This window comes from Papio anubis, chromosome 13 (genome assembly GCF_008728515.1).
Source record: "Papio anubis isolate 15944 chromosome 13, Panubis1.0, whole genome shotgun sequence".
Lineage (NCBI taxonomy): Eukaryota > Metazoa > Chordata > Mammalia > Primates > Cercopithecidae > Papio > Papio anubis.
The window spans coordinates 34,574,953-34,601,914 of NC_044988.1; the positions used below are offsets into that span (position 1 = coordinate 34,574,953).

Consider the following 26,962-nt stretch of genomic DNA (forward strand, 5'->3'; position numbering starts at 1 on the left):
ATTTGCCTGCCTTGGCCTCCCAAAGTTCTGGGGTTACAGGCGTGAGCCACTGTGATCAGCCACATCTCTTTCTCTAACTAGCTTGCTTCTCTTTGCCACCTCTTAAGGACCCTTGTGATTGCATTAGGTACTGCATCCCCCCGGTTATTCAGGGTGATCTTCTCATCTCAAGGTCCATCTTCAAAATTCCTTTTGCCATGTAAGGTGGTAACATATTCACATGTTCCAGGGATTAGAATATGGACATCTTTGGAGAGAGCCATCATTTTATCTACCCTACTGAGAAGAGATATACTGTCAGAATAAAGGACAGTCCCTAGTACTGATTCAATTTGGCTTTATAGAAAATTCACTATAATGTCATTGTATTTCACATTTTGCCCATTGTCTTAGCTGGGTAAGACAGAGCCTATGATAAGGACTTGTGTGGCATGCAAGTATTTAATTGGTAACCCAAGAGGGCAGAAACAAGAGATTTAGGAGTTTAAGAGAGAATAATATAAGAGTATATTATCAAAGTTGTTTGTGTGGGCAACAGAAACTCAAATATTCAAGGACCAGCATGTAGATAGCCTCCTAAGATGTCTACTCAAAGAATTTCAGGTGGAAGGACTTGTTCATCTGCTTCACGTCCATTGGTTGACAGGAATATGAACTCCATTCTGCTGCTGGGCTTAAGACATGCATGTGGGCTGAGGGAGCTTTCCGCAGCATCCGTAGCATCAGAAAAGTCTCAGAGCAGAAAGAAAAGTATCCAATTTGAGGTGAGTTACTGACCTTGAAGTGAGTGTAAGCCCACCCAGAATTCTATTCCAGCTGGCTGAAGTGAAAGGTGGGGCTGAGAGGAAATAAGGCAGGACTTCAGAGTCCCCACTTGTACTGTTCAAATCCACTCAAGCCCTACATTAAGTTGGCTCTGTCACTGAGCCTTCCAGCTGGGAGGGAGCCACAATCTCTGTGAAAGATTTAATGTACACCAGTTTGTGGAACAAGCTGCAGTTCCTGCTGCTGCTGTTGATCCCAAGCCACAGGTGATATTTGTTGTCTCACTCATCCACCATACATTCCAGATTTCCCTCACCCAACACCTCAGATGGAATGGTTTCTTTGCCTGATAGGGTGACCCAGACTTACGACCCTAAGAGATCTAAGCTTTTGATCCTCATGTCCTTAACGGACTGGGGTTGTTGCAAATATCTTTTCATTATCACTGGATATGGAAGTAAAAAGAACCAGTGAATCAGTGGACCCCTGAGTTCTAAACATACTCTTCCTTGTCTCCATTATATAGCGGTGTTCAAGATTTTCATGATAATCAAGATTGATTACTCTACCAGTATGGTAATTTTTTCTTTGTCCACTGGTCTGCCAATATTAAGAGCTCAAGGTGGCCAGGCCAGTAGCACAGCTTTAGATGCAGTAGGACAAACACAGTATCCCCTGCTAGAATTCCCTATAGGAAGCCAGACAGACCTTTGATCCAGCAGAGCCTAAATGTGCGGGGTTGAGCGAACTTCTATAAGTGAGTCATTGGAAGTAATGGTGAGAGGGGCCAACCTACAGCATTGGGATAGCCCTGGTACAGACACAGAACATGCTTGAGGAGGTTGTCGGGAGGAAGTGAATTAGACCTTGCACAGAACTACCACCATCAAGTACAGTTGGCGTGAGGCAGACATGGTATGAGTTGAGGCATCAGAGATATATGATTCTTTATCCCAAATTAAAATTAATTTTTTTCATGGAGTGACACCGATCCACAGACCAGACTCTAAGAACTTTGCAGTGACTGAATACCCATCTCATCATTACTTTCCTGGTATTTTCTTCTGGAAAAAATTATTCCCTGATACAGTTTTCAGAGGCAGCTAGATGTACTGTCATCTCTCCCCTCTTTCCACTTCCCTACCTATCCGCAGTTTACTACCCAATGCCAACACTAAAATTAGCCCAGCTTCTTTACAACTAAATTATTAGTTTAGAAAGAAAGATAGGAGTCATGCTAAGGACCTTAACTGAAATCAAAACATTAGAGGCTGGGCACAGTGGTTCATTCTGTAATCCCAGTACTTTGGGAGGCCAAGGCAGGAGGATCACTTGAGCCCAGTAGATTGAGGTTACAGTGAGCTACAATTGTGCCACTGTACTCCACTCCAGCCTGGGCAACAGAGTGAGACTCTGTCTCCAAAAAAGAAAAGGAAAGGGGAGAGGAGAGGAGGGGAGGTGGGGAGGGGAAAGAAAGAAACTAGAAATCCATCAATTTTAGGACCAACTTCAGGTAAAAAAATGAATTAGGCAAGTTGGTCTTTCAACATTCTCTACCTCTCTTTATATCATGGTTAAGACCATAGACTTCTCACCTCATGAAAGATGAACTCTAACTAATTCATAGTAAAGCTAAAGCCTCTAAGGAGGATTAAATATGAGCAATCCCAGGATAACTTTTTTTCCCTGGAATTGTTTACTCAACTGTCCTTTGTTATGTGGAATTTTCTGCCTGGTTAAGTGTAGGCCAGTACTTTGGATGAACTGTAGTTTTCTAGAAAGATGCTTTTTATATAAGAACCTCTCCAGGGAAATAGGGGCCTGTATAAGATGAATTTAGAAATAACTAGAATTTAGAAATAACTAGAAATTAGAAATAACTAATTCATTTTAAAAAATGAATTAGGCAAGTTGGTCTTTCAACATTCTCTACCTCTCTTTATATCATGGTTAAGACCATAGACTTCTCACCTCATGAAAGATGAACTCTAACTAATTCATAGTAAAGCTAAAGCCTCTAAGGAGGATTAAATATGAGCAATCCCAGGATAACTTTTTTTCCCTGGAATTGTTTACTCAACTGTCCTTTGTTATGTGGAATTTTCTGCCTGGTTAAGTGTAGGCCAGTACTTTGGATGAACTGTAGTTTTCTAGAAAGATGCTTTTTATATAAGAACCTCTCCAGGGAAATAGGGGCCTGTATAAGATGAATTTAGAAATAACCCTTTACATCACTGATTATGTCAGTGTTTTATTCTGCATGGTAGAGAAGTGAAAGGGCAGACTGACCATTGCTCTGGAAGCCTTTATGCTGTGAGAAGTTAACAGCAGAGTAAAATGGCTACCCCGCTCTCTCCATGGGAGCCAACATGGCTGACTAAATAGTCAACAACTACAGGAGAGACCTGTGGGGTCTTCATCAGAGCTCAGGATCTCCTAGGGTATCACTCATAAATGCAGCCATCAGGGAGATGGAGAAATCTTTGTGTAGTTAGAAATTCTCAACCTGGTTTTACTCATCCTTCCCAGGTTTGTATTTGTCCTACTGTTCACTGACATGGATCCTCTGCTTCATTAACCATCCCTTCCTCACCACATGCTCTCTGAACGTGGTTGTACCTTTTCTATCTCCATGCCTTCTTTGCTCAGGTTTGTCCACATAAATATCATTATTTTTCTCTCTACTAGCTCCAAGCCCCCCCTCTCTCTGGGGCAGCTCAGTCACTCCAGGGCACAAGGGAGTCTTTCCCTCATCCCACATTTTGAGACCTATTACCTGGACCATTTGTTTGCCTTATAACTATGCTTGCCTTTTTAATTGCTATTTTATTTTCCATGTATTTTCATTGTTCACACAAGTCTTCTTTATTCTACACTAAGGCAGAAGCAGAGTGCTGTGTTCATAATAAGTGCTCAACAAATGTTGGGTTGATGGGTTGGAGACTTCATCTTACATAATACCAGTCCCATCATCCCAGCTACCAGACTGTGTGGACAGCCAGGTCAAAGCAGCCAAATGTATTCTAGCTTGTGGCACAAATACTAGCAACAAAATAACCAAAGTCACACATCTGCCTCATTATATCATTGCTAAGAGTATGCAATTATTGGCCAGGCACAGTGGCTCATGCCTGTAATCCTAGCACTTTGGGAGGCTGAGATGGGTGGATTGCTTAAGGCCAGGAGTTCAAAACCAGCCTGGCCAACATGGTGAAACCCCATCTCTAATAAAAATACAAAAAATTAGCTGGGCACGGTGGCAGGTGCCTGTAATCCCAGCTACTCATGAGGCTGAAGCAGGAGAATCACTGGAACCAGGAGGCAGAGGTTGCAGTGAGCCAAGATCATGCCACTGCACTCCAGCCTGGGCAACAAGAGTGAAACTCCGTCTCAAATAAATAGAAAATAAATGAATAAATAAATAAATAAAATGTCAAAAGAGTATGCAAGGACTTTAAAACAACTTAAAGGAATATGTATTAGGATACAGGCTAAGCTACCATAATGAGGAGACCTCAAAATATAGTGAGAAGAAAGACAGAAGTTTATTTCTTTCCAGGTAACACTTAGGTGGTTCAGAGCAGCTAAGTAGCTATGTTCCATAGAGTCATTCACTGATCCAGGTTCTTTTCATCCTGTTGCTCTGCCATTCTCCAGGATGTTGCCCCTATAAAATTGCCAAAGCTCAGTCAGTGCCAAACCCATGTTTCAACCTTCAGAAAGTAAATGAGTGGTGGAAGACGCATTCAATGTTTTAAGGTGAAGACCTAGAAAACTCACTCTCTTAGCCTGAACTTAGATGACACAGCTGGGCCCACTTAACTACAGGGTAGGCTTGAGAAGCCATATGTCCAGCTAATTCCTTAATACGAGAGTTGAAAGAAAGAATGGATTAACCAGCAGTATACCACAAGGTAACAAATGACTAGGAGGATTAGGCTAGGTGGACTAAAAGACAGTCAATTCAGTGCAACAATTCCATATTGACACTTTTCATGTAGCTGTTGCTTGGCTCTAGAGAGGACTCAGAGGTAGTTTAGATAAGGCCTTTGTCCTCCAAATACAGTCTAAGTAGACCGATGTCCTACTGGATGTTCAACTTTGGAGTCTTCAGGGATGAGTAGAGCTTCTGTATGTGGAAGAGACTGTGAGGGAACCTGCACAGGACAAGGGTTTGCATAAAGACACTGAGGTAGGGACCTCTCCTGTTGTGGGGACAGTGAGAGGCCCAGTTCTCCTTGACTCACATCCAGCAAGTGCTTACTAAGCACTTCCTAGAAATTAAGAAGCAGATTGTAATCAATATGGGTTATCCAATATTTGGATGAGCAAGGCTCCTTATTTTTCCTTCCTTAATGTTAATCACACTCTTGGATGGAGACAAATATCTGTGGGGGCTGAGCTTTGGGTCAGATAGATCTGGGTTTGCAATCCTGGCACTGCCATTTACTTAGCAGTGATGATCTCAGATAGATTATTTACCATCTCTGAGACTTACTTCCTCAACTCTAAAATGAGGGGCTCAGACTAAATGATGTCTAATCCCTTCTCCAGTAAAACAATCCATGGTTCTCAGATAGCACTGTGCTGGAGGTGGTGGGGTTTGAGGGCTGGGAAGTTGGGAGGACTAAGCCTTTCCTCCTGAGCAGTTTTGTCCAGTTTTTCCTGTACCAGTCTGTCATGTTTATTCCATGTGAATGACTCCATGAGGCAAAATTCAAGCTTTTGAAAAGGGCACAAATTAACTTGGGCACCCTTTCATCTCCCTGTAGGTAAACACTCCTCCAGCCCTGCCTTTTGTCAGTCTGGAGCCCTTGTTCTAATCTGCACACACCAGAGGACTTTATAAGGCTTTCCCCAGCCTCCAGAATTATTCTTCTGATCCACCCCTGTATTAAATTCATTCTTTCCTCAGTGCCAAGGCCTTGAAAAACTGAAACAAGGCAAAGGGTCAACTGTAGTAATTCACACTAAGGCATGAGTGACTGGGTTTAATATATTAACACTACCTAGGATATTCTATTTTTTTCAAAAGGATCCTGTTAATCCTTGAAATTTAACAACTAATGGTATATATTCTAAGCACTGTGAGTACTTGTCAGTGGGGGAAAGACATTTTGGGGCTGAGAAATTTTGCCACTGGGAAGAAAGAGAGGATGAGGAGGAGAAGGGTGATAGGGAGGAAAAAGAGAAAAAAGAAAGAAAGATAGATAGATAGATAGATAGATAGATAGATAGATAGATAGATAGACAGACAGACAGACAGACAGACGGATGGATGGATGGCAAAAAATAATATGAGAGAGTGGTAAAAAGCACAGAATCTGGAACCAGGCTGTATCTTAGCTGGGTCACTTACTGTGTAACTTAGGGAAAGCTTCCTAGTCTCTTTGTGCCTCACTTTCTTCACCAGTGAAATGGGGATCATAGCAGAGCCAACCTCACAGAGTGGTTGTGAGGAGTGGATGAGCTGATAGGTGCAGAGCACTTAGAACAGGGCCTGGTGTGGAGTAAATGCTCCACAGAGCTAGCCATGTTGGCTGTCACCCACTCATGTGGCCAGCCTGCTGGTCTACCTCTGAGCTGCCATGTAACAGGATTCTGGTGCTTTTCCTTCACCCAGGTCAGATGGAACCCAGGACCCATCCAGCTTGGCTGCTTCACATTTTCATCCCCTCCTGCATCATCGCTTTCATTTTCATAGCCACAGTGATAGCCCTAAGAAAACAACTCTGTCAAAAGCTGTATTCTTCAAAAGGTAAGTGAGTTTTATTCATGGTAACCAAATGGACTGGGTGTCTGCAGCATGAGCCACTGCTTTGCACTGCGGGCCTACAGCTTCCCAGTTTCATGCTAAACTCACCCAGAGCTTACAAACCACTTTGAGTTTGTCTTGTTGATTATTTTTCCCCAGAAGAAAATAGCTCTCGTTGTCAGTGAGCTGAACTTCTTACATTGAGTTTTTTAAAGGGAATGTTTTGTTCTTATGTCTGAAAGAGTTTGTCTTATTCTTTGAGGCAAGAGCTTTCATCAGCCTCATGAGAGTGATGTTATTTGGCAATGCAGATAGCTACGTGCTCAGATTTTGCTGGTGGGAGGTTGCCAGGATCCTTTCTGAAGATTCCTTCCATTTTCACCCCTCTTTTCCCCAGTCTGGACCAGGAATCTCAACCCCATAGTTGGGTAAGGAAAGGAGAAAGGTTTTTGAGGCCATTTGGGGATAAGGAAACAGCTGGTTGGTGGTGGCTTAACGTCTTTCAGCAGCTCCCTTCGAGTTTCTCCTTAGCCTGTTGTATTCTCACCAACACACTCCTGTTCTGTTGTACCAGCTGGGACAGAGCATGCTGAAGCCTTTGAGCTCTGATTTCATTGCTTCATTGTTCATGTGTCTGTCCTTGGTTTCCTGGGAGGAGCCTGCCCACAAAACCCCCAGGATGTATGCAGGCCTAGCTGGTGCTTTCCTAAACAGCTCCCTTGTCTGCACTCAACAGACTTCTCCAAAGATCTATACGCGGCCTCATCTATAGAAAAGGAAATGACATGTGGAAATAATTCAGTAGGAGTTTGGAGCAGCACTATCTGAGGACTAGGGGAATTTTAAGTGGTTGTTATTTTACATTTATATTCATAACTTCTATTTTCTCATCTGCCATAAAATATTGTCATGTTCTATTTGTCCGTTGCCCTATGTGTGTATGCATTCACTTGGGTGCTGACCACAATACTTCTAACTGTAGAATGCAAGGAATTGTTGCCAAAAGAAAAAGACAGAGGGAGGGAAGAAGATGGCGAGGGGAGTGAGGGAGAAAGAGAAAGCAGGAGATGGGGAAGAAGAAAGATAGAAAGAAAAATAAATGTGGAAGGGAAGGGAGCTTCATGGTAAAGGAGGTATCTCCAACAGAACTTTGACTTTTAAATAGAACCACTTCAGAGAGTTGTGTCAGATCCACCTCAGTTGTCTTATCTTCTGCCATTCTTCTTTTACCTCCCACACCCATACCTCTTGAAAATAGTCTTATACCAGAGTTCAAGGCCTAGGGCCTGAGGACTCCTTAAGCACTTCAGAAATGAGCAGCTGAGTCTTCCGTCCCAGCTCTTTGGGAGAATGGAATGGAGTCACACTCAAAGATAGAGTGTAAATAAATCCTCTCCTCATCCTTCACCCTAATTTAAGAGTGAGTGAGGATATCAGTAGCTCAGAGCTGGGATGTAAAGCTCAAATCCTAACTGTGATTAGGAGACCTTTGTTACAAATAAGAATTGAGTGAATAAATGTGCAAACAATTTCTTTTATGTTTTTAATGAACCAGAGAGAAATCATGGTTGCCTAGATAATCCTTGTCTCTAAATCATTTGAATTCAGATCTGCTTTCTTACATGTGTCTGCCGTGCACACAAACTTGTGTGCCATGGAAAAGGGTTGAGAACTGCTGGTGATGTAGACAGAGTTTTAAACCAAGGTCAGAGGGCTGGGCTGGGACCTGGTGCTGCCATTTATTGGCTCTCTGACCTTGTACAAATTGCCTGTCTTCTTTGAGATGGTCTTTCTATCTGTAAAAGGGGAAGCAGCAAGAGAAGGAACATTTTACAGCTTATTGGCTGAACTTCACTGCCATTACTGTGGTTCAACTTGGACTACAGAGGAATCTTCCTAACTGGTTTCCCTGTATTCACTACTGCTACCTCCAACTTGGTGTGTTCTCACTTTTTGCTAGAATAGGCTTTTAAAAATCATAAATGTACCATATATCCTCTGTTCAGACCTTCTCCATGGCTTCCCGTTGCTCACTGGATGAAGTTCCAACAAGCCCAGGATGGTTTGACTCATGTCTCCAACTTTAACTGCATCACCATCAACTTCATTGTCTAAACTCTAACCATACAGGATTTTCCAGTCCTCAGAGGCATCGCGGTCTTTCAATTCCAAGTTTTCTCATACAAAATTGTCTCTTCTTATATACTTTCTTCTTGTTGTTCACCTGAGTTGGAGTCATCTTTTAAATCTCAGCTAAGCTTATACTTCATCAAGTCTTTCCTAATTCTACCCACCACATACCACACCCATTACATTAAATCCCCTTATTATATGTTTCCATAGCACCAACTTCTTCTTTCAGTATACTCAGCACACAATCACAAGTCTAGGATCTGTTTTAATAGCTTGGGCTACCAATTAAATTGCATCCCTTTTAATTTTCCAATTAATTCCTCAAGCACCCACATGCCTATCTTAGCAAGAAGTTCAATGTCTCCCTCTTATAGCATGTACTTCTCCACCTCCCACAAACTGACAGAAAGCTTACTTAGCCCACAGGGCCAGTGCTATTTACAAACAGGCAGGAAGGCTACTAGGGAGCTAGGTTAGTCCTCCAGAGGGCCCTGGTTTTGAGCAGTTGCTGTCTAGTCCTGTCATGTAGAATCTCTGGTCCTTCCAGGTGTCTCCATCCACTATGCAAAGGTAACCTTGCTGGTCCCAATCCCCAGACAGACCACAGTGCTACAAGATTACAGGTCTTATGGTTCCCCAACACATGCTCTGTCATTTGTCCCAAAGCAGGACCCCAATGGGTTGATGAGGTAGGAGGGGATCCCTGCCTTAGCCACAGCTGTGCACAGCCAGCCTCTTCCCTTCTAGGCCCTCATGTTTAGCATGGGACACCAGTCCTAACTTCCTTCTCTTGAGTTCCTCTTAGGGCCATTGTTAAACTGAACTTCTTACTCCACTGCAAAGTTAAGTAAAGAGGCAGCAGTCTTGGTCCCTTTCCTTCCAGATGGCTTCTTAGCTCTGAACAGATTTACCCACCTTTACCTCAGTGACTAGCTCTGTGCACTAAAGGGTATTAGGAGGGCAGCCATTATTGGTCCATAAAAGGTCCTGTTTACCATTTTCCCCTAAGAGGAACCATTCAGCAGTTCAGGGCTCCAGGGTGACCTGCTGGGCTCTAAAGAAGAAGCTGGCAACTTCTGTTGCAAAATAATGTTAAATTCTGCTTCATCTGCTAGTCTCTATGTTTCAAGAGTACAGTAACTATGTTTCTCTGATTCACCAATACATGCCCGGTGTCTAAAAAATTACCTGGCATATAATAAATGTTCAATAAAATTTTAAACATTGAACCTACAATATGCAGGTGAGTATGCTAGATCTGCTCTGTCCAATATAACAGCCATCTGTGGCTCTTTTTAAGTTAAATAAAAATTCAGTTCATCAGTCACATCTTAAGTATTCACACATTGTAAGTGTTCAATAACCATGTACAGATAATTGCTCCTGTACTGGACAGTGCAGATACACAACATTTCCATCACTGCAGAAAGTTCTACTGAAAACCACTGTGCTGGACCCTTTACAAACTTCTCACTTAATTTCACAAAAATTGCTTGTGGCAGGGAGAAGTGTCTTTATGCTGGGTGAAGCTCAGAAAAGTTATATGACTTCCCAAAGTCATACAGCTGGGATTTGAATACAGGTCTGTTTGACTCCAAAACTTGTGGCCTATTTGTTGCAAAAGTGTTTAATACAAAGTGATTCAATCAATATTATTATCTTTGAGCAATGGAAGGAGAAAGTAAGTTTCAATCCAAAAGAATTGAGTGACTTACACATTGACTTGCTGAGCCAATGGCAAAGTCAACTTAGAATCCAGTAGGAGTCACCAGCTACAGAATCTAGATCTTGAGAACAGGTCTTCAGATCTTCAGAACAGTGTTTCTTAAACTCTCTTGTGAAGGACCAGTTATCATCATAGGCTGGTAACAGTTCACCTACCAGCACCAGCCCATGAACCAGACTCTGAGTGGCACAGCCCTAGAAGACTGAGCCAGAATTTTACAAAGGTTTAAAGACCAAATATGCTGGTTTATGGTTACCTGTGGCCCACAGAGAGTGGCAGCACTAACCTCAGGCATTAAGGAGGTACCCACTGAAGCCAACATTCAAGAGCAATTCCTATGGGTTAACCATTGGGCTCCTTTCAAATGCAAACCCTCATGAAAGAGACTACAGTGCTGAATAGAGACCCCCAAATTCCAAGCCAAGCTCAAGACAGTCATGAAGGAATTACTAAAAACCTGGTATAAAGGGCAAAAGCAGAATTAGGAATAGACTGATTTCAGGAACCCAGGCAATGGCAGGAGTTGGGCATTAAATCTCTTTCACTAAAAGAGAATCAGAGTGGGAGAGAATATTTGAAATCAGAGGTTAAGAAAAAAGTGAAAATCTATTCGTGATTGCAAAGATATGAAACCAACCTAAGATCCCATTGATGAATAGGTGGATAAAGAAAATGTGGTATATATACACCATGGAATACTACTCAGCCATAAAAGAGAATGAGATAATGTGTTTTGCAATAACTTGGATGGAGTTGGAGGTCATTATTTCAAGTGAAGTAACTCAGGAATGGAAAACCAAATACCATATATTCTCACTTCTAAGTGGGAGCTAAGCTATGGGTATGCAAAGGCATACAGAGTGGTATAATAGACATTGGAGGCTCAGAAGGAGAGAGTAGGGAGTGGCAGTGAGGAATTAAAAAGCTGCATATTGAGTTCAATGTACACTACGTGAGTGATGAGTGCACTAAAATCTCAGATTTCACCAGTATACAATCCATCCATGTAACCAAAAACCACTTGTACCCCTAAACCTATTGATATAAAAAAAAATAAAAGAAAGATGTGAAACCAAGGAAAGTTACTGGTGAGCAGCATCCCATTATGTGAACTTGTGCTTCTGAACCAGTAACTTGAGTTACTTTGAACCAGTATCAGTCACTTATACCTTAGTGTAAATTAATTGATCAGAACTTCTGACCCGGGCCAGGGAAGGCAGGGTAGAAGTGGCAGTCAAGACTAAAGCAGAAAAGGGAGAGCTAATTCTGCAGCCAGACATTTCCTGGGTTGGATACCCAAATTAGTCCCTCAGCCTTTAAGTGCCTGAGGGCCAGGAGTAGACAGAGGAATGGAAAATGTGGGTCTTCTTTGTTCACACTGTTTGCCTAGGGGCCAGATTTTACATTATGCATTACTATCCTGAGGTCCCAGGCCACAGAGAACATTTGGGCTTCCCTATGTGGATTTATCTAGATTTACTTTTTGTTCTGCCATATTTTAATCTATAAACCAAACAATTTTCTCATTAATCTTATTCCATTTCTGGAATTTTTCTTTTTCAGACACAACAAAAAGATCTGTCACCACGAAAAAGAGGGAAGTGAACAGTGCTGTGAGTAAGCATGATTTTTGCTTTTCTTTCTTACCTTCTTTTCTCTCTCAGTTTGAATTTTAAAGTAACCACTGTTCTATTAATTCGTGGAAGGCAACTGAATGGTTCCAGCTTATAGAATCTTCCTGTTTGGTAACATTTCAGCGAAGCCTTGTTCTTAGCCCCAGAACAATCATGCCATCTTTTGCTCGGTCTATATTCCTAAGCATTCCCAGATGATACTGCACTGGACCTCTGGTCTCACATAGTTAGATATGCAGTTAAAATCTAACAGCAAAGAGAAGATATCCAACTGCGATGCAATTGACAGTGGATGTTTTTGCAACAAACAATGATTAAGAAGTACATTGTTGTGGGCTGTGAGTCAAGAGTAATATGGGGAAAACAGAAGTCTCTTCATGAGGTTGACAGGCTTGGAGCTGGAATCTGTGGAGGAGGAAGGATATGACCTAGGGGTCAGAAAAAGCGGGTTGCTAAAATCATTAAGCCTGGTTGGATGAAAAACTTAGACTCAGGGGAAGCAGCACATGATTGTGGGGGCTGGCAAGTTGGAAATGTGTAGGGCAGGCCAGCAGTCTGGAAACCCAGGCAGGATTTCTATGTTACAGTCTTGAGGCACAATTCCGTCTTTTGTGGGAAACCTCAGTTTTTCGCCCTTAAGGCCCTCAACTGATTGAATGAAGCCAACCTATATCATGAAAGGTAATCAGCTTTACTCCAAGTTAACTGATAGCAAATGATAATTACATCTACAAAATACTTTCACAGCAACATATAGACTAGCATTTGACTAAGCAACTGAGGACGATAGCCTAGCCAAGATGACACATAAAATTAATCATCACAGGCACCAAGAGATGAGGGGGACAGTCTTGGCCATATACTTGGCTGAAGTAAGTCAATTTGTCATTCCTGCCTGAGCCTTTATAAATAGAAGTAAGTAACCAACTACTATCTGGTCATTGGAGTTGTCCAAGAGGCCAGGGTTCTGTCTAATAACTGCTCATGCATGAACCTGCCAACCTAGATTGCATGCAGACTACCAGTTTGGTGTTTTTGTTTAGTTCAGCAGGACTTTCTTCTCAGCTCACTGCCTCTCAAACTTTCAGCAACAAAAGGACATCTGTGATATCAGAATCTACCACTCTAAGTATTTGGATGCAATAGCAATGAATATCTGAGTAAATCTAGGTGGGGAGTGGGGGCACCCTGTAGCCAAAATGACTTAACAAAATCAAACCAAAGTTTTGAAAATGATGTCTTGGTTCAATGAAGAGATTACTTGAGGTAGGTTTGACTTATCTAATATCTTATTTTCTTTGTCAATACCTAATGAGGAATTTAAATATTTCTAGATAGCTTTGGAAAGGTCCCTTAAAGAGGCGCCAGCATACCACTGCCAGATCTAATCCCCCAAACACTGTTTTCATCATCATCATGTCATCTCTTGTCTCTACAGATCATATCAAATCCTTCCCAGGGTTTTTCAGGCCTTTTGACAATTAGCCACATTTCACTAAGCCAACTCATCTACCACTTCTCAACAAAACTTTTCCTCAAGTCGAGCTGCTCCACCAACACCACTGCCATGAGCTCATTCCCACTTCTGTGCCTTTGCTTACATTGGTTATTCTTTTGGAACGTCCTCCCCATTCCTTCTGACTTGTCCAAATCCCAACTTTTGGCATGGTCTACTTTAAGATACAGTAATGATTAACTTTATTATTATAACACCAGGCTTCTGTTCTAAGACATTAGAAGTGTGTTTAGACTAGCTCATTTAATCCTCACAGTAGCCCTCTGAAGTATTTACTCCCTGCTTCCCATTTTATAGGTGAGGAAGCAAAACATGAAGCGGTTAACTAACTTGCCCAAGGTACACGGCTAATAATATAAGGTCCAATAAATTGATTCAGCAATCTAGGTGTCCAAGTCCAGAATCCACACCCATACACTACACTCTGCTTTTTTAAAATTTAATTTAATTTTTTTTAGAGACAGGGTCTTGCTCTGTCACCCAGGTTGGAGTGCAGTGGTATGACCGTGGCTCACTGCAGCCTCAACTTTTGGACTCAAGCGATCTTCCCACCTCAGCCTCCTGAGTGGCTGGGACTACAGGTACATGTACTTCTTCCAAGACTTTTATTCAGATGAATATTTTCCCTTCCAACTTGCTATATAAGGGCTTGCTGGTTTTGCTTCACCAACCAGCAACAGAAGCAAGACCTGACTTGTGAAAATGCCTAGTAGAGTTCAGTATTAGTGCTGTTTCACCATTTCCTGGATCTCTCGCCTTTGTGCACATGATAGAATTGCACTTCTCTGTAATTAATTTGTAGTTAAGTGTGGTCATGTAACTCACTTTCGTCAATTAAGGTGTGTGCCACTGTACCTGGATTTTTTATTTTTATTTTTTGTAGAACTGGGGTCTCACTATGTTGCCCAGGATGGTCTCAAACTCCTGAGCTCAAGCAATCCTCCTGCCTTGACCTCCCAAAGTGCTAGGATTCCAGGCATGAGCCACTGTGCCCAGCCTACATATACTATACTCTCTTGCTTAATCTGTAAGACTTTCTCCCCCGACTCATACCTTTCTATTTTTCCTCTGCATTGTACACACAATCTATACCATTCTTAAGCACAAGATTACAGCATTATTTTCTGGCTGCTTCTATGTGTCTATATTTTAGGTCCACCTGGTCAATATAATAGTGGGATATTAGTGTTAATGCAACTATATGGTATTTGATATTTGTCTTGTTGTCCGTTTATCAATGCTTCTTACAGTTTATTATATGATAAATTTAAAAGGTGTCCAATTTTGACCAAATTTGACTCAATGCTAAAAAAGAATATCAAAATAAATTTTGTTTAATTTCAGTTGAGTCTATCAACTCAAAAAAGAACAAACTACAACAATAACAAGTTTCAGAACATTTTTTAAATTACTGATGTTTTTATGAGTATAAAAATTAAAAAGTACAAAGAAAACAAAAATAATTTAGAATCCATTGCCCAGAAATTGCCATGGTTAAGATTTTAATATTGCTCAAGACCAGACAGCTCAGGGCTTTGACGTTCTCACACCCATTCTCTGCCATCCAAGTTCTATCCCACCCCAAAACCATCCATTATGAGGAGACTGTACAGCTGTAGGCTGCCCGGGAACCATCCTGCACTCTCATATTGTGACTCAGCATCTTGGGAGATGGAGTCTTGAGACTTGGCCTGGACATGTCCCTTGCATGTACTTCTTCCAAGACTTTTATTCAGATGAATATTTTCCCTTCCAACTTAAGAAGCAAAGGGCTTGCTGGTTTTGCTTCACTAACCAGCAACTGAAGCAAGACCCAACTTGTGAAAACGCCTAATAGAGTTCAGTATTAGTGCTGTTTCAGCATTTCCTGGATCTCTTGCCTTTGTGCACATGATAGAATTGCACTTCTCTGTAATTAATTTGTAGTTAAGTGTGGTCATGTAACTCACTTTCGTCAATTAAATGTAAGCATAAGTGATGCGTGTTATTTCTGAGTAGAAGATGTAAGAGTTGGCACGTGCTTTGCCGTATTTTCTTTATCCATCTGGCATGGTAACCAGTAACATTCTAGGTAGTAATTGCTCCATCAGTCTCAGTCTCTGAGTAACTAAAATTGACAGAATCCCCTGGTGATCCTCAATGTACAAGGAACATGAGCAAGAATAAGCTTTTGTTTTTTATATTGAGATTTTGGAGTTGTTTGTTCCTACACCATTACCTAGTTTATTCTAATACAACATGGAAAAAACTGGAACCTGTAATAAATAGACCCTACATTGCATTTAAACTTCTATTTCTGAGGAATAATAATGTGGGGAAATACTTTCTATATAATAAAAAAATAGAAAAATTGCAAAATAAAAATATACTTATGTATCATTCATGTTCTATTAAAAATGTTATTTATAGACTCACCATATTCCCTTCCTCCAGAAAAATAGAAGTAAAAATATGAAAATGCCTGTAATTATGTCTTTGGATTATGGAACCATGTATTGCTTTTCACTTTTATGTTTTCTGAATTTTATTTTTGAGTGCCCTGATATATTACTTTTACGAAGAAGAATACTTTCTGAAGCCATTTCAACCATCTCCACTCACCTCTCTAGATCCCAGTAGTTAAATACATTATATAGGACTCTTCATCAGTCCTTATCAACTTTAGGAAGGGCAATGCTATACCTTCTTTAAAGGACACCTACCAATGTCTTAGTTGCCTTTCAAAGATTCCTAGCACAGCTAAATGTGATGGATATGCTCTAAGGATGTACGAGCTGAAGTGACTTGCATAAGGTCATCTCATAACTTACTGTTAGAAATGGAGCTAGAACTCAGACCCACTGAGTCTTTGTCTGTGACACACTGCCCTTTCCATTTGTGGAAGTTGTTCTTGTATCTAATTTTACTTGTGCTGCTATCTGGGCCTATGCCATTCTCCCTCTTATGCAGACAAGCAGATAAAACAATAAAACTTTAGGAGTGGGTTATGATACCATAGATATATATCATCTATCCTTTACAAAATAGTTATTACAGTCATCAAGCCTTGGTTAGAGTTTACAGACCATGTATCCTAGCTACCTCATTTCACAGATTATGACATTGGGGGCTAAGAGATATTAAGTGACTTCCTTGAGTGAAACAGTAGCAGACCAAAAAAAGTCATGATTCCCAGCATAATGCTACTCACTCATTTATTCATTCATTCACCCACTCACAAACGTGTATTAAGAGTCTGCTATTTGCAAGACCCTGTCAGTTAGGCCATGTGGGAACTAGAAGGATGAATTTATCAGTCATCCAAGATTCTTATAATAAAATATTACAGATAAGGTACTCAAGATTAACAGTTCTCATTCACATAATTTGGGTTAAAACAAGAAGCCAGCTTTCTATATGCTTTTGCATATAGAAAGACTATATGCCAGTCTTTATGTTTTTTTGTTTGCTTTGTTTGTTTTCTTGAGTATCCTGTCTTCTTTCTAAGAACTTCCACCTGAGAACTGACCACAGCGTCAGCATTCCACATGGGCGTGTTTCCTTTCCCCTTTCCCATTTCAGTGGTTTCCAATTTCTTTTTCTTTTGCCATTATAAATCTTTTGCAAAGGAAATATTAGACAGAACTCCTACATGTCTAGCAAATTAAAACAGTGGTGAAATTAGAGTGGAGGATATAATCACCCTACCATATGTCCCTACAAAGGCCTCTAAGGCAGGGGTCCCCAACCTCTGGGCCACAGACCGGTACCAATGGCCTGTTAGGAACTGAGCCACACAGCAGGAGGTTAGCAGCGGGCAAGTGGCCGTTACTGCCTGAGCTCTACCTCCTGTGAGATCAGCAGCAGCATTACATTCTCATAGGAGCATGAACCCTATTGTGAACTGCACATAAAAAGGATCTAGGTTGTGTGCTCCTTATGAAAATCTAATGTCTGATGATCTGAGGTGGAACAGGTTCATCCTGAAACTATACCCTACCCCCACTCCCACACCCAATCCATGGAAAAATTGTCTTCCACGAAACCTGTCCCTGGTGCCAAAAAGGTTGGGGACCACTGCTCTAAGATACCTTGTGCTTCTTGGAACGTATTTGGAAAATCATGTCGCTCTCAAATTATCCCTATATCCTGAAGCCCACCTTACTTACCAATCCACAGAAATGCCCAACCCATGTCAGGCAACTTCACACTTTCTTTCTTCAGGCAGCACCGTTGTCTCAGGGAGGGAGGAGGGTGCTATTAGCAAGAGGAGTCACTAACAGCTTCACTCACCTGTGCCCATGAATTTTTAATGGTGTGAAAAGTCTGTGTATTTTTTATGGTTCTCTGTAGCTCATATAAGAGGGACAAACAATACATGAATACAAACAATACATGAGTTCAGAGATGGGGACAAATATCACTTTAAGCTGAGGATAATCAGGGAAGAAGAAAGGTTTCATGGGGGAGGTGACTTTTGAACCAGGAAGAAATGGAAACAGCAGACTATTCTAGATAGAGGAGACACTAAGAGGAAAGGCAAAGAGGCAGGAAGGTATGGGAAAGTGCACTTGACCCCGTTCAGAGAGAAAGCCAGGTGTGAGATAAGGGGGAAAGACTGTTAGGGGACGTATTATAAACCATTAATTCCAGGCAAAGGTTAGATTTTACTTACTAGGCAAGAGTGCTTCAGTTAGATCCTAGCAGGAAATGGAGGCCATGCTTAGAATAGGTAACTGAGGCAAGTTTAATGAAGAGACTATTTACAAAGGTGTGTGCAGCATTAAGGGAAACCAGCAAGGGATGCTGAGCATGCCAGGATGTAACAGCAGGTAGGGAAGGTGACTATCCCTAGGTCTGAAGGAGAAAGGGGAGGGAGCAGTTCCCAGAACCCTAGTAAAAATGGCAATGAGAAAGGTCCATCTGGCAGGACCTGTGGCCTTTAACAGAGGGACAAAGTCAACCTACAACTTGTCTGGGAGGTTGCTGAGGAATAGATACCCCAACCTCGCTCTTAGCCCATTGCAACCCACTTTTTCACCTAGACTGAGCCCAGTCAAAGACAGAGGGAGGAGTCCAGTGATGTAGTCTACAATGTCATCATCCTGGAGCATGAATAGAGTGCAGCAGGGTGAATAATGAGTCTGCAGGAACTAATAGAAATATCTGACACAATAGGAAACTATAAGAGGTTTTGAATAGGATAGGCCCCTGAAATGTGCTCCAATATTACTGAGCTATGTGTGGCCCAATAGAATGGAAAAGGAACGGCTCTTGCAATAGGTCTGAGGAGAGAAGCTGAACACTTGGACTAGGGCAATGGTAAAAACTGTGGAAAGAAAAGATTTTAACGAAAAGTTTTAAACCATGCTGCTTCCAGCTAGATGAACATTTTTTAAAAAATTAGTTCCTCACTCAAATTTTGGGGAAGTTATATATTTTCTAATCATAACAAATGATTTTTCTTATTTGTGGGCTTTTCTCCCCAGATCTGAACCTGTGGTCTTGGGAGCCAGGATGACCTGATGTGACATCTAAAGAAGCTTCTGGACTCTGAACAAGAATTCAGTGGCCTGCAGAGCTTGCCATTTGCACTTTTCAAATGCCTTTGGATGATCCAGCACTTTAATCTGAAACTTGTAACAAGACTAGCCAGCACCTGGCCATGAAACTTGCCCCTTCACTGATCTGGACTTATCTCTGGAGCCTATGGCTCTGAGCAAGCACGAATGCACTTTACAAAATTACCCCACTGGATCCTGGACCCACAGAGTGCCTTGAGGCTCCTTCTTGCTGCCAGACTGAAAGCAAAAGGAATTATTTCAAGTTTCCTAAATGATTTCCGAAAGCAGAGATGTGTGCAAATTTCCAGTTACAGAAACAGATGGGTTGCCAATAGAGTTATTTTTTATCTATAGCTTCCTCTGGGTACTGGAAGAGCCTATTGAGACTATGAGCTCATAGATAGGGCTTTGCACAAACTCAAATCATAATTGACATGTTTTATGGCTTACTGGAATCTTGATAGCATCTGAAGTTGTTATAATTAACAGAGAGCATTTAAATATACACTAAGTGCACAAATTGTGGAGTAAAGACATCAAGCTCTGTTTTTGAGGTCTAAGTCACCAAGCATTTGTTTTAACCTGTAACAGCACCATGTTTAATGGTGGTTGTTTCTGTTTAAACTACATCTTTCCTTTAGAAATTCTTGGTTTCTTTTTAATTTTTTTACCTTAGAAATCAACGATATACAGTCAAAAATATTTGATATGCTCATATGTTGTATCTGCAGCAATTTCAGATGAGTAGCTAAAATGGCCAAAGTCCCAAACTAAGGTTCCTTTTCTGGCCCTCTATATGACTTTAAACTTGAGCTTTCAGTGCCTCAGTTGGCACATCTGTGATACAGCAATGCTAAGTAGTCAAGGCCTTTGATAATTGGCACTATGGAAATCCTGCAAGATCCCACTACCTATGTGTGGAGCAGAACGGTAACTTGGCTACAGTAACGGCTTTATTTTGTTAAATTTGTTCTTCATACTGGAGCCATGAAGCTCAGAGCATTAGCTGATCCTTGAACTATTCAAATGGTCACATTAGCTAGTATAACAGACTTAGGTAGGTGGGCCTAAAGCAAGCTCCTTAACTGAGCAAAATCTGGGGCTTATGGGAATGAAAGGGTGTGAAATTGACTAACAGACAAATCATACATCTCAGTTTCTCAATTCTCACGTAAATCAGAGAATGCCTTTAAAGAATAAAACTCAATTGTTACTCTTCAACGTTCTTCACATATTCTACTTTTGGGTAAGAAGTTTGCTCAGGGTCTTGCAAGTCAGTAAGGTTAATATCCTGTTATGCCATTTGGCTCCCAAAGATTTGAAGGCCTTTGAGGCAAACTTGGATGTACTTTTCAGGAGGGTTGGGTCCTAGGGATGCTTGATCTGGGGTTCCTGCTGGAGGAGAAGCACTTCCTAACACCACAGAGAGCAGGGCAGGAGACAAGGCCTTCTTCCCTGGAAGAAAGACCAGCTATGCTACCCCTACCCCCACCCATGCCCCAGATATGTGATGAGTGTGCTGAATTCTTGGGTGGTTTTGTTTAACTCTGCTAGGAACCCAGTGGCATAATGGTTTCTGTCAAAATATTTCCATCTTTGTTCCTAGATTGGGGCTCTCTTTTAGAATACCAAATAGGGAAAGGGTACCCTAGCTGTATTATCCTGAAATCTGGGTTCTGTCAGGAGAGAACATCATAAGGCATTATGTCTTAGCTTCAGAAATTTTCTATACTACAGCATGCTATCTTAACACCTAACGTTTATCAAGTACTTGCTATTGCCCAATATTGTTAAGCATTTTACACATACTATTGGAACGAATCATCCCCACTCTCTGAAAAAGACACTATTAATGACTCCATTTTACAGATAAGGAAAGGCAGAGAGAGGTTAAATAATTTGGTTAAGGCTGCTCGTTCAGTTTGAAAGGGATGGAGTCAGAGCAACAAACCTATATTTTTCATTACACATCATAATGTGCCCTGATTTCCTACCATATGGGGTTTAAAGTGGTATTTTTATACTGTGTGGTCTCTTTGCTAGTCAATAATTAATTTCAGAAACAACAGATGCTGGCGAGGGTGCAGAGAAATAGGAACACTTTTACACTGCTGGTGGGAGTGTAAATTAGTTCAACCATTGTGGAAGACAGTGTGGTGATTCCTCAAGGGTCTAGAACCAGAAATACCATTTGACCCAGCAATCCCATTACTGAGTATATACCCAAAGGATTATAAATCATTCTACTATAAAGGCACATGCACATGTATGTTTATTGCAGCACTATTCACAATAGCTAAGACTTGGAACCAACCCAAATACCCATCAATGATAGACTGGATAAAGAAAATGTGGCACATATACACAATGGAATACTGTGCAGCCATTAAAAAAAGGATGAGTTCATGTCCTTTGCAGGGACATGGATGAAGCTAGAAACCATAACCCTCAGCAAACTAACAATGGAACAGAAAACCAAACACCACACGTTCTCACTCATAAGTGGGAGTTGAACAATGAGAACACATGGACACAAGGAGGGGAACATCACACACCGGGGCCTGTTGAGAGGGCAGGGGGAAAAGGGAGGGAGAGCATTAGGACAAATACCTAATGAATACAGGGCTTAAAACTTAGACGACAGGTTGATAGGTGCAGCAAACCACCATGGCACATGTATACCTATGTAACAAACCTGCACATTTAGCACAGGTATCCCAGAACTTAAAATAATAATAATAATTAATTTCACTCTTTTCCAGGGAAGTGCTATAGGAGTATAGGTGGTGTGTGGGTTCTGGCATCAGAGATTCAAACCCCAGCTCAACTAGGTATGAGTTATACAACTTTGAATATATTGGTTGACCTCTAAGCATCAGTTTACTTCAATATAGTGAGACCTGGCTGGGCGCGGTGGCTCACGCCTGTAATCCTAGCACTTTGGGAGGTCGAGGTGGGTGAATCACTTAAAGCTAGGAGTTCGAGACCAGCCTGGCCAACATGGTGAAATCCCATCTCTACTAGAAATACAAAAATTAGCTGGGCATGGTGGCACATGCCTGTAATCGCAGCTACTCAGCAGACTGAGGCAGGAGAATAGCTTGAACCTAGGAGGTGGAAGTTGCAGTGAGCCGAAATCACACCACTGCACTCCAGCCTGGGCGACAAGCCAGACTCTGCCTCAAAAACAAAACAAAACAAAACAAAAAAAAGCATATATATGATATACTGATACCCCATCTCTGCAAACAATTTTTTAAATTTTTTTTTTTTTTAAATTTAAAGGGGCCAGGTGCAGTGGCTCACGCCTGTAATCCCAACACTTGGGAGGCTGAGGCGGGTGGATCATGAGGTCAGGAGTTCAAGACCAGTCTGGCGAAGATGGTGAAACCCTGTCTCTACTAAACATACAAAAATTAGCCAAGAGTGGTGGCAGGTGCCTGTAATCCCAGCTACTCGGGAGGCTGAGGCAGGAGAATCACGTGGACCCGGGAGGCAGAGGCTGCAGTGAGCCGAGATCACGCTACTGTACTCTAGCCTGGGCAACAGGGCAAGACTCCGTCTCAAAAAAAAATGAAAGCAATTATCTTTCTCGGTTTATCATGACGATTTTGAGCACAGGTTTTGTCATTCCCCTTAGACTCCTAGAGAGCAGAAAAGGAGTGAGATTTTTGCCACGTACCTGGTACATGATAGGTATCTCATGCATGGTCACCTCTGAGACTCATTATATATTGGGAGAATGGCTACTATTAACACTTCTACTTTTTTTTTTTTTTTTGAGATGGACTTTTGCTTTTGTTGCCCAGGCTGGAGTGCAATGGCACAATCTTGGCCCACAGCAACCTCCACACTCCCCCCACAGGTTCAAGTGATTCTCCTGCCTCAGACTCCGGAGTAGCTGGGATTACAGGCATGCACCACCATGCCCAGCTAATTTTGTATTTTTAGTAGAGGTGGGATTTCTCCATGTTGGTCAGGCTGGTCTCAAACTCCCAACCTCAGGTGATCTGCCTGCCTCAGCCTCCCAAAGTGCTGGGATTACAGGCATGAGCCACTGCGCCCGGCCAACACTTTTACTTTTTATGGCCTTGATATAATGGGCTAAAACATATATAATGACAATCCTTAAAAAACTTAGATGAGTTATAAGTCTGGAAAAAAAAAGTACTTTTTACAAAAGGAGCAAAAATAGCATTCAGGAGAGTTTGAGGAATTGAGAAAGACTAAACAAACAAAAATCACCTATGATCTCATCAAGCACAAACACTTTCATCTTTGCTGTTTGTTTCTGCTCTTTGTCCATTTATGTATTTAAGTTTGGCTATGGTTGTAACATGTAATTTTCTATACTTTAAAAAATTTGGGGCTGGGCGCAGTGGTTCACGCCTGTAATCCCAGCACTTTGGGAGGCCGAGGCGGGCAGATCACCTGAGGTGGGGAGTTCAAGACCAGCCTAACCAACATGGAGAAACTCCGTCTCTACTAAAAATACAAAATTAACTGGGTGTGGTGGTGCATGCCTGTAATCCCAGCTACTTGGGAGGCTGAGGCAGGATAATCGCTTGAACCAGGGAGGCGGAGGTTGCATCGAGCCGAGACAGCACCATTGTACTCCAGCCTGGGAGACAAGAGTGAAACTCCATCTCAAAAAAAAAAAAAAAAAAAAGAAAAAGAAAATTGTCATCTACCATAAGCTCACACTTATGTTGCTGACAAGTGTTCCTAATTTTCATTTTTAATGGCTGCATAATATTCTACCAAGTGGCTGTGACAAAATTTAATTAACTGTTCCCCCTATTAATGGAAGATTACAGTTGCTTCTGGGGTTTTTGCCAGTTTAGTTACAAGCTTTTGTGCTGGATATCCTCCACTTGACCCTCCAGATCCATTCTCCAGCCTTCTCCTCCCTGTTTTGGGTCCTATGAGGCTGACTTGTATGGACTATATCAATGGGCTCCATTGCTGTCTGGCTTTTGATTGGGTTCAGCCAATGGGGACACTGGCAGGAGATCAGAGAATGGGAGAACAGTAATGCCAGGGTACTCATTCCCCAGGCTTTCCCTCTCCAGGGTCACTGCTGGTTGGATAATTCTCTCAACTAAAGGTTGCAGCTCTTCTTGAATGACCCTTTCCACATGGCTGCATCTGCCTGTGGGTTCCAGTAACTGCTCTCTCCCATCCCCTTTTCATATCTGGGTGCCTACGTGTCCCCTCACCCCTGCAACAAAGACACACACGTGTGAAAACACACACACACACACCTGTTCCTGCTAGCCCTTGGGTACTACACTATTCCTTAGAGTTCCCTATACCCGGCCCACGCCTCTACAAAGAATCTCTTTAATTAGCTCTCAAATTATGCAGTTCAATGTCCTAAATGATATATCATGCTATTTCAGATAATGCATGTCTTTTTACATCTAATTTCATAAGGATGGGTACCTGAAAAGAGAATTATGGAGTCAAAGAAATGTGAACACTTCAGGCTCTTGAGTTCATACTGTCAATTTACTTTTGAAAAGGATCTGTTTGCATTTCTACCAGTGCATCCTTCCAGCACTGGATATTTTTAAATATAATTTTGCTAAGTCAATAGGTTAAAAAATGGTACTTTATGGTAATTTAAGTTTTCATGTCTTGGATTACCCTTAAGTTTGCTTATAAAACCTAGTTCTTGCTGTGCACATTGTTATTCTGGAGTTTGTTTAAATCTGTTCCTCCCTTCCCCACTCATTCTCTAGTTGTATAATCTATTTCCTTCATAATTCAATTTTTTAGAAGATCAACTTTTTAAAGCCTCAATGTCTTCATCTATTTACAGATATCCTAATAATAACACCTCTCTCACAGAATTATTGTGAGAATTAAATGAAAATAAGCATGTAGCATATAAGCAGCATCCAAGAAACATGAATGCTTTCCTCCTTAATAATTATGCATGGAATTTAATTGACAAATTATGTCTACTTTTTGAAAATATTGTGTCAGTTTTCTTTCAAGTTTATATTGAAATTTACCTTATAAAATAATATTATAGATGAGCAGAACAATTCAATATTATCCAGATTTGTTTTTATATATTACATGACTTTAGAAGATTTGTAACCCTTTTAAGCCAAAATCTTAAAAACTGTATTTATTTATTTATTTTATTCTATTTTATTTTGAGACAGGGTCTCACTCTGTCTCCCAGGCTGGAGTGCAATGGTGCAATCATGGCTCACTGTACCTTGACCTCCCAGGCTCATGTGATCCTCCCACATCAGCTTCCTGAGTAGCTGGGAGTATAGGCACATACCACCACACATGTGTTATCTCAGGTCTGGTTTCTATTATACAGATCAAGTAATGCTTTGGTAGGCTACACATCTATTATCTATTTAATTCTTTTGTGTGTGTGTGTGTGACAGAGTTTCACTCTTGCTGCCCCGGCTGGAGTGCAATGGCAGGATCTCAGCTAACTGCAACCTCCGCCTCCTGGGTTCAAGCGATTATCCTGCCTCAGCCTCCTGAGTAGCTAGGATTACAGGCATGCGCCACCACGCCCGGCTAATTTTGTATTTTTAGTAGAGGCGGGGTTTCTCCACATTGGTCAGGCTGGTCTTGAACTCCCAACCTTGGGTGATCCTCCCACTCGGCCTCCCAAAGTGCTGGGATTACAGGCGTGAGCCACCGCTCCCAGCCCACATCTATTTAATTCTTAGAGCCAACCACCACCAAAGATTATTCCTGCCAGTAAAAAAATTCCGATTGCTACTCTGGGATCTCATCATCCACATTGAAATCAGGCAGCTTTTCCCACCTCATCCTTGTCCTATAGAAGACAGCTGCCTGAACATGTTCAAGGGTGCTGGGGCTTCTCCCACTAACGCATTTCTCAATGCTTTAGAGAAGAAACTATTCCTTAGGCCCTTTCAGGACCAAGTGTGGTGAGGGAAGAGGTGCAGTTATACATAGTAAATTACTCCCTTATTTCTATCTCCTATACATTATTCCAGAGAAATTCTGGCAACTCAACACCGTTAAATGTTACCTATACTAGTGAGTCCAAATTTCAGCCAATCAACTAAGCAAATAGTGCCATTCACAGCTGCTCTAGCTAATACATTTGTTTCAGCTAGCTTTTGTTGTATAACAAACTATCCAAAACTTAGTGACTTAAAATAATCATTTATGTTTTTATTATTTTGTAGGATAACAATTTGGGCTGGGCTCAGTGGAGGCAACTCATTTGTGCTCTACGTGGTGTCAGCTGCGATCACTCATGCATTTGCAGTCAGTTGGCAGTTTGGCTGCCAGATGACTGGTCTCAGATGGCTTCATTCATATCTTCCTATTGGTGCTGGCTGTTGGTAAAACCATGCATCCTCAGTAGGATAGTCCAGGCTTCTTCAACATAGAGGCTAATCCAAAAACAGCAAAAAAGAGAGAAAACCCCATGTGCGAGTCTTTCCAAGTCTCTGTTTGTATCATATTTGCTAACAATGTTCCATTATCCAAAGCAGCACATAACCATGCCGAAAATCAATGTGTAAAGTAATTACATGAAGGCATGATACTATTACTGTAATCATCTACAACACTAAGTCCAAAACTATCTGGAAAGTGTAGTATATCAGGACTACCTTAATCTGGCCCCAATTCAATGTTATCTTCTGTGCTCCTGGGTCTAATGCCTTTAGAATCATCCCCATACATATTAGTCTGGTTTCCTCTAATGTTAAGTTAACAAAATCTTACGATTCTTTTGAAGTATAAGACTTTTCCTCCTGAGCTAGACTCTGCTCTTCCCACCTCCATATATTCTGGGAACTGACTCTAAATAAAGGCCATGAGAGTTGGGAGCACTGGGGCTGAGAAAGAATAGGGATCTCCCTTGCAAGGCAA

The 26,962-nt window shown here is 41.5% G+C and overlaps 2 protein-coding genes across 5 annotated transcripts in view; one reads left to right on the forward strand and one right to left on the reverse strand.

Moving 5' to 3' along the window:
• Positions 1–20,293, forward strand: part of PDCD1LG2 (programmed cell death 1 ligand 2) — a 60,291-nt gene extending 39,998 nt beyond the window's left edge. Inside the window, exons 5-7 of one of the 3 annotated variants that reach the window (XM_009188801.3) lie at positions 6,389–6,523; positions 11,943–11,996; positions 18,998–20,293. In XM_009188801.3, coding sequence (XP_009187065.1) covers positions 6,389–6,523; positions 11,943–11,996; positions 18,998–19,029 — 221 coding nt within the window. In that variant the 3' untranslated portion in view covers positions 19,030–20,293. Of the gene's footprint in view, positions 1–6,388; positions 6,524–11,942; positions 14,014–18,997 lie in introns of those variants that run through there. The other 2 variants (XM_003911732.4, XM_017949879.3) reach the window with 2 other exon arrangements.
• Positions 1–26,962, reverse strand: part of PLGRKT (plasminogen receptor with a C-terminal lysine) — a 244,267-nt gene that overhangs the window by 185,486 nt on the left and 31,819 nt on the right. The gene's annotated exons all lie outside the window — the stretch shown is intronic.